Source organism: Bidens hawaiensis, unplaced genomic scaffold (assembly GCF_021521415.1).
Source record: "Bidens hawaiensis isolate Kalapana, Puna unplaced genomic scaffold, B.hawaiensis_p1.1 tig00003988_1, whole genome shotgun sequence".
Taxonomy (NCBI): domain Eukaryota; kingdom Viridiplantae; phylum Streptophyta; class Magnoliopsida; order Asterales; family Asteraceae; genus Bidens; species Bidens hawaiensis.
The window spans coordinates 901,543-910,439 of record NW_027491233.1 but is presented as its reverse complement, the minus strand read 5'-3'; the positions used below and the strand labels follow the sequence as shown (position 1 = coordinate 910,439).

General features: G+C 37.0%; 1 protein-coding gene across 1 annotated transcript; it reads left to right on the top strand.

Annotated features, from left to right (window-relative positions):
• Nucleotides 1-3,011: 3,011 nt before the first annotated feature.
• LOC143624900 (putative ubiquitin-conjugating enzyme E2 24) lies at nt 3,012-8,897 on the top strand. The gene is made up of 9 exons (XM_077095395.1): nt 3,012-3,427; nt 3,541-3,960; nt 4,623-5,902; nt 6,660-6,785; nt 6,878-7,210; nt 7,301-7,364; nt 7,448-7,587; nt 7,896-8,207; nt 8,305-8,897. Exons 3-9 carry the CDS (start codon nt 4,625-4,627, stop codon nt 8,545-8,547), a joined length of 2,496 nt encoding a protein of 831 aa, XP_076951510.1. The 5' UTR covers nt 3,012-3,427; nt 3,541-3,960; nt 4,623-4,624; the 3' UTR covers nt 8,548-8,897.

Genomic DNA, 8,897 nt, shown 5'->3' with positions numbered 1-8,897 from the left:
GAGAAACTCATATCAGATCTACATATGCGTGTTTCCCTCATATCCAACCAAAAACCAAAATGCCAGATAGTCTAAGAGTTGACCTTCCATCCAATGGGTTAGTCAAGAAATTCATAGCTGCTTCTAATTTATAATTATTTTAATCACAAAAAACATTTAAACTATTACTTCTCATTTTTTAGTATTATATAACATACTAATATTTCTATTTTGATGCAGGTAAACATGTATTGTATATGTTTCAAGTAATTGAATAGGTATTCGTTAATATCATGCTTGTATACGAACCTAACCTCTGGAAATTTATATGATTATCTCATACACAATCTTGTATCGGATTGCAGTCTTATTAATTATTATACCTCTCAAATGTTTCGGCCTTGGGTATTTCCCATTGAATTTGAGTTTTTCTTGGCTTAGGTTTTGCCATATCATATACATTGTTTATCATGTATAATTGTAGAACCCACTTAGTACATCATACCTTCATATACAATTTGTAGTATTTTATGTTGTAAAAAAGTGTTAAAAGAATGTGTTGCTATGAAACGAGTTGTGTTATTGGTGCAAACACGTTACAAATATTAATTGAATATTGTGTAATGCTTGTGATTAGTTCTTAATTGCATGTTTAGTCACAACTTTTATTTTATTTTGTGTATTTAGTGGATCCCATATCATATTATGGTTTAGGTTAGTGGCATATTCCTTGTGAACGTAATCAGATATTATTGGAATTGGGTGTGTTGTAACACACAAAATGAGTCTCTTGGTTGGGTCGGGTCGTTTGACATAAAGATTAATTTATAATTGTTTCATAGTTGGTATGGCAGATTTAATAAGTAATATGACCTAAGAAGTTTTATGCATTTGTAGACTTTTGTGATATTAATTATGTTTTCTATTAGGTAAATTGAAAATAAATAGTCTTATCTTTTGTGTTTGCCGATAATAATCTCATCTTTAAGAATCACTACCAGCGGTCCCATCTTTCATTTTTTTTCGTCTAAATGGACCTCCGTTAAAAAATATTAACGTCGTTAAGCTTTATTTAGTTTTACACCGATGTTCTAGGGCTTTGATCGGAAGAAGGATACGAGTTGGCAGATGTAAAACTTATCTCGAAACAATGATTCAAAAACACTAAGTGTACTAACTCCCCGACAACGACGCCATATTGATCTAGGAAGTCGTGATCTAGAAGAAAAAATAATAAGGTATCTTAATCACATTAAACTACTTAGGACAAGTAGGGTGCTGAATCACGAGAAGTATGTGGTCAGTGTAACATGTAATCAATTTCTAACATCATTAAGTAACTATTAAGAGTGTTGATCACACTAGCCATGGTTTGAGTTTAAAATTAAGTAAAAAAAGTAATCAAGTTTCAAGCAATTAACAAGAACAAATCACATCAGTGGTTCAACCATGTAACAAATAGCAATCTCATGTCATTTAACTAGTTAAACCTTAGGCATCAAAAATCGAATCTGGTTAATCAACCAGTTAAACCTTAGGTTAATTATCAATAATCGAATCCGCTTGATCAACTAGTTATACCTTAGGCATAAAAAATCGCTAACACACGACACTAGTTATCAAATGATCACTGCCAGTGTGACTCAACTAGGGATATTGTATGCTTCATAATATTCAAACTAATCAATACAACCCTATGAACACGTATCACAACAACTAGCAAACTAATCGTTCTGATTGAAATAAACCTAAACATACCGAATGCACAATAATACCAAACATCAATGTTCATAGATCGATAATAAACAATTACCATTAGTTCGTTCTTAAAACATAAGAAAACTGTAAAAAAATACAATACTCTACATCCCGGGTATGACTCAAGAAGAATAGTCACACATCGTCATTGATAGATCTTCAATTCTGATAAGGGAAGTCATTATGGATGATCTCTCGATGATTGGAATGGTGGAAAATCGCCTCTTACCTCCTGGAAACTGTTTTGGAACGAGACCTCTGTTTTTGGGTCGTCAAAATGATGTTATATGAGAAACTCTAATTTTCTCGATTTTTCAACCATCGCGTATATCGCTGGTCTTCACCAAGGTCCATCGCGTAGTGCGATGGACCAAAAGTCAAAGTTTTGATAAACTAGTCCATCTCGTATCGTGATGGACATGTCTTCAACCCCGTCGCATAGCGCAATAGGCTTCCTCACCGGCCAACATAGTTTTCTGTCTCTTTTCGCGTGCTGGTCATCCCGGGTCTTCATTCCACGCTCTTCCAGGTCCAAATTAGTTGTATTAATCACTTGTGACCTGTAACATAATAAACATGTATGAAGTACCGAAGTTCACACAATAAACAATTAAATTTATGCAATTAACGTGCTAAAATATGTAAAAAATACCCAACCATCACAAATCCACCCTTAGGTGGGTCCTTGAGACATCAACCCACATCGTGACTACAAAATCATTAACATAACCGATTCAACTACAATTATTACTCGAATTACGATTAAGAATCTCGAATTGAACACTCACCAACGGAAATGAAGTTGACAATTATTTGTGACAACAACGGTAAACAAATCGATTATCCACACCATTTTGAGGTTAAGACAATGGTGAAGACGATGGAACGTCAAAGACGCTGGTGAAGACGAAGACAACAATTAGGGTTGTAAGTTGTGATAAGGAGGGAGTTTTATTGCCGAGTTGGGTTTCATTGCTATAATGGCTGATTTACCCTTGTTTTTAGCGGTTCAAAGTAACGAGAATGAAAGTCTAGGTTTTTAATAATTTAAACCATCGGGATGATAACCGCAATAAAACCATCCTAGGGTGCAATCTTACAAAATGATATTAACCGCATGGATTATTTATGTAATTAACTCATTAAATTTATAATTTTTTTATATGTTCTTCCTATTCCATAAACGATAGTGCAAAAAGCAATTTAAACACTAGGAAAAAGTGAAGACTAAATACATCCACCACATCCAAAAGCAAAGATACAGTTGGAGTTTGGATGAATACTAATACTAGAAGTGGAATATTCTCTTCACATAATCAGATCCCTATTTGGCACTTTGGCTTTATATCCTTCCCCTAACCCACTCATTTCCATCATTTTCTTTTCTTTTCTTTAACAAACTTCCAAATTTTCAACTTCACATTAATATTATTATTATTATTTTCCCAACAAACAAAGAAGCTTCAGTTCAGTTTTTCTGATATGCATGATCATGGTGTGACAGAGGGGATTTGGAGAGGATCTTGCCTCTCTAAAGCCCCCTAAAAAAACTCTTTTTTTTTTGTATAAAGTGTGTGCATGTGTGTGTTTGTGTGTTAAGAGAGAGAAAGATGGTTAAAGGGGCAATTGGGATATCTTAATTTCTTCACATGAATGGAACATGCTCTATGATGTTTCTTGGCTGCAAATGGTAACATTTATTTTTCTAAACTTTGTATATTTTGTTATTAATTAATTGATATATTATTAATCATACCATATTTGTAAAATTTAGAGTTTATAATTTTTTTTTTGTTTCAACAGGTGTAGAAGCAAATTGATCATGGCCACTTTAGATACAGATTAGAGATCATCATATTATTAAAAAAAAATAAAAATCCCAATTTCCTTAGTTTTATTTATCCTGTTTTCATTTGCTTATTTTTTTAGTGTTGTGTGTGTGATAAAACCTGATAAGGGCAAATCTCCTTTGGCAAAATATATTTGGCTTCAGAAAGAACTCTTTTAGTTCCTTCTGCTGTCATTTATATATATTTATATAAGCTTAGATAATCATATATCATTTTGGGGCAAATCTCCTTTGGCATACCAGAATTTCTGGTGAATATCTATCCGTTTTGAACCGTTTTCGGGGCAAATCTTCTTTGGCAAATCGGGTGTCTCTTGCAGACCCTAAACTATCAATTCGTGACAGTGATATCAGTAGTACTTCCATATCACAAGGTACCTTTCTTGTTCATTATAATTTTCATTTTTAGGGTGTGCACGAAACCAAAATAACCAAATCATAAGCGGAATAAATGACTTAACCGAGCTAAAATCATCAAAACCGATAATAGAAACCTATGTTCTTTAAAAGCCGATTTTTTGGTTCGGTTATGGTTTTGTTTTGCTATTAACCAAAAACTGTTTTAACTTTAATTTATTATATAAAAAATGGTGTTGCCTAAAATTTTTGTTAATAAATTGTTAAAAAACCTAATTTTCGGTTCGCTTTCGGTTTTGCTATAATCCAAAAACCGAATTAAACGGAAGTGAACCAAACACTCGTTTGCTATATATAGGAAAGCAATAAATTGCGTAGCTTAAAAGCTTTTCTAAACGTGTAATAGTCAATTAGTCATTAATTAATAAAAATTTTATGCCCAATTTCCTTATTTTGGGCTAAGTTTTTGTGGCCCATTTAAACCCAAATGGTAAAACTGAAAAAAATTCAAAACTGAACCCATTGTGAAAACCAAAAAACCGAAACTGAACGAATTTTCGGTTTTTGGCTCAGTTTGAGCCCAAAACCGACCCATGCACAATTCCACACCCCTAAGTTTTACATTGTTTCTTTGATTTCTGTTGAATAAAATAATCATGAAACTTGTCATTGTTTGTAGAAATGGATGTGTTTTTGAGTGATTTCGATAGCTACAGCGAAAGCAGTAGCTCATCTGATCATGAAGATGATGAGTTCATGTATACTGGACAAGCAACCTCAATCCTCTCAAACCTTCAAGAAACAATCGGGAAAATCGATGATTTCTTGTTGTTCGAGAGACGATACGTGCATGGTGACATCGTTTACTCGCTCAAAAACCGCAACTCTCAAATGGGAAAAGTAACAAATGTTGAAATTGTTGTGGATTTAGAAAACATCAATGAGAAGAAACTGAAAGACATCAGTTCCAAGAAACTTGGAAGAATCCGCTCGATTTCAGCGGGCGAGTTTGTAGTATCGGGCCCGTGGGTTGGTAAAGCCGAACATGTAACAGATTCTGTTACTGTCTTGTTTGATGATGGTACTAAAAGTGAGTTTATGGTAATGGGGTTGGATACAGAGAAGCTCGTACCACTATCACCGGATTTAATTGATGATTCGCAGTACCCGTATTATCCTGGTCAACGGGTCAAAGCTGTGAACTTGACTCGGTCAATGTCAACCCGGTGGTTCTGCGGGTCAAAGAGCAAAAACCCAGATGAAGGGACCGTATGCTCGGTTGATTCCGGGCTGGTCCACGTGACGTGGCTCGGGTGCGTGTTACTCGGGCCAGAAAGCATCCCGGTCCCACCATGTTTACAAAACGCAAAAGATTTGACATGCGTTTCGTGTTTCTCGCATTCGAACTGGCAGGTTGGCGATTGGTGTACGCTGCCAAAACCCGAGCACAAAGGTTTTACGGGTTATTCAGTTCATAAACAGTCAAACACGTGTTCGGGTTTTCAAGAAATGTTTGTGATTGCAAAGATGAAATGTAAAGTTGATCTGCTGTGGCAAGACGGGAGTGAGTCAACCGGGTTGTGTGCGAGTTCACTTGGCCCGGTTAACACGCTCGATGCTCATGACTTTTGGCCTCATCAGTTTGTTATTGAGAAAGGGACATCTGATGATCAACAATGTAGAAAGTGGGGCGTTGTGAAGGCGGTTGATGCAACCGAAAAGACCGTGAATGTTAAGTGGGAATCAGGATTTGAGGAGACTGTGAGTGTGTATGAGTTAATCGAGCACCCGGATTATTCATATAGCCCGGCTGATCTCGTGATGAGGTTAAATAACGACCAAATTGTTGAAGATGGTGAGAAATGTGGTGGTGATATTTACTTGGCCCATATCGGGAACGTGGTTGGGTTGAAAAATGGCTCAGTTGAAGTTAAATGGGCTGCTGGTAATACGTCTAAGGTATGGTTGTTCTTTTTATTCTCTCCTAGGGCTGTAAACGAGCCGAGCTGAGCCAAGGTGGGCTTGGGCTCTGCTCGTTTATCTTAACAAGCTGAATGAGCTCGGGTTTGGTTTCTCTATCTTGTCGAGCTGAAATGTTGTGCTCGAGCTCGGCTCGTCAAAAATCTCAAGCCAACTTGTGGCTCGTCTAGGCTTGTTTTGTTTTAATTTTTTTAAGTTCTTCATAATTAACACATATTGATATAAAAACTAAAGATAAATAACATACACATAATGCAGATTTTATAAACTACAAAATTCGTAATTTTTATATTAAAACTTGGGTTTATAATTTACATATACTAAACTTTGGGCTTTACTTTTAAACAAGCCAAATGTTTCAATTTTAAAGGAATTTTCAAAAAAATTTTTTATTACAGATGTCGCTGTGTGTTTAAAAATAAACATATATGCGGCTTTTTTTTTATTAAAAAGGCGGCTCGGCTCAGCTCATGGCTCACTCGTTAGCTGGATCGTTTAAAAGAAAGCCCTACTATTAGAAGCATCATGTCATTAACAGTGTATATAAATTTGGGCTGTAATTTAAACGAGCTAACGGCCCAGCTAATGAGCAAGCCACAAGCTGAGCTGACCTTGCCTGGGGGCTCGGCTTGTTTATAGACCGACCCGATTTCGAGTGCGCCACGAGCTTTTTGAACTGCCCTATTCCTCCCGATGGATTTTCGTGTTTGTAATTGGTTGATTCGATCTCGTACAGGTGGCGCCTCACGAAGTTTTACGTGTCGAAAAGTCAGAAGGTTCATCAGCAGCACCATTGCTTAACAATGGCAACATCCAACAAGATCAAGAGAAGTCCGGGCTTTCACCGGGCCCGATAGATAAGGTAAACCCGAACCTAATCAATATTATAACGCGTTGTTAACATTAATGCACCTATAACAGAGACTGAACATAAACATTTTCTATTCGGATCAGAGTTTTTCGGGTTTAGATGATGAGGACGATTGCTTAAAGACGTTATACGACTCGACTACTTTTAACGTCCCACGGGCTGCTATCGGGCTTTTATCCAATGTAGCCAAGAGCCTGTTCGGGTTCCCATTTTACGCATCATTGTTGGGTCCAGAAAACGGGTCACTGTCGGGTTTGAATGAGGAAGATGATCGGGTGCTCGTAGAGACAAATTTGGAGCCAAAATTCAAGGAAGTCAAAGAGTCAATGGATGAAATTAGGCAGTTTGACATGGTTAACGACTGCTTAAACCATCACTTTGTTGATAGCCCAGAAAAGAGCTCATTATCAAGTCAGGTTAGATTTCGGTTGTTTTAAATATAACTTACGGGTTTCCCGTCCCGTTACATATTCAACCCCGTTTAATAATGTTTCGGTTTGTTGTAGGTGAGAAAAAGTTGGTTAAAGAAAGTTCAGCAAGAATGGAACATTTTGGCTAATGATCTTCCAGGTGAGACGCAGTCGATTTTTTTATATACATTAATGCTTTCGAATATTTATACGTGTTTTGAATCTTTACACGTGTTTTGACAGAAACAATATATGTTCGGGTTTTCGAAGAAAGGATGGATCTAATACGAGCTGCGATTGTCGGGGCACCCGAAACTCCTTATCATGACTGCCTCTTTTTCTTTGACATTTTTCTACCCCCGGAATATCCTTATGAGCCCCCGGTAATTATTATTATTATTTTAAACTGAACTTGATGTATGTTTACTCTATTTACCTGTATGTAGCTTTATAAGCCGGGGGTCTCTCTGGAAGCAGCCTCTCTATTCTCACGGATAGAGGAAAGACTTGCCTACATCCCACCCTCCCCTGACCCTACCGATAGCGTGCTATGCGGTGGGATATACAGGGCTTGATTGATTGATTTTAAACTGAACTTGTTTAATATGTTTGTTATTCGATTTATGGCCGAAATTCATTATTTTAGGCCCAAACTTGATTGTCTAACGCGGGTCACACGTATTTCTTACAGATGGTCCATTACGACTCTGGTGGGCTTCGGGTCAACCCGAATCTATACGAGTCGGGAAGAGTATGCCTTAGCCTTCTGAACACATGGACCGGAACCGGGACCGAGACGTGGAACCCAAACGGGTCTACCATTCTTCAAGTTTTACTATCTCTTCAGGCTTTAGTGCTCAACAAAAACCCGTATTTCAATGAAGCCGGGTATGATCAGCAAATTGGAAGCCCGGAAGGCGAAAAGAACTCGGGTAGTTATAATGAGAATGCTTTTTTAATGAGCTGCAAATCCATGCTTTACATACTCCACAAGCCACCAAAGGTACAAATAATCTTTCACGTCTCATTTTGGTTCGGTTTTTCTTGTTAAATTCATTTGTTTTTAATCGAAAGTGGTTCGGTTTTGGTGAATAATGTAGCATTTTGAGGCACTCGTCGAGGAACACTTTAGCAAACGTTGCGTGCATATTTTGAGGGCGTGTAAGGCTTATTTGGAAGGGGTCTCGGTAGGTTGTGCTCTCGGGGGGGCATGTTTTGAGCTCGAAGGACGAGTTGGGAATTCTACGGGGTTCAAGATTATGCTCTCGAAGCTCGTTCCTAAGCTCGTGGAAGCATTTAAAGCTAAGGGTTTCGATTGTGGCGAGTTTGGTCAAACGGACTAGTCGTCAAACGATGTGGCCTGTTTTCGGAACCGAAGAAGATTCAAGTGTGGATGCATATGATGCTTCTTGTCTTTAATAAAGGTATAGTGTGTAAAGTGTTGGGTTTTATAAATTGTTACATTGTGTAAAGGTTGTGAATAAAAGGTAGTCCTTTCTTGAAAGTTAAATGTCAAATTCAGATAAATCATAAATGTATAATGAAGCATTGTTTATCTGGATTTGATGGTTCTTTGTGAGATGGAATATTACCAAGGTGTGGTATGTAAAATATTGGGTTGCTGGTGTATTTTATTTGGATTATGTAATATATTTCATAAATAATAATGTCAATAAAAGTGTGGTTTTCTTTA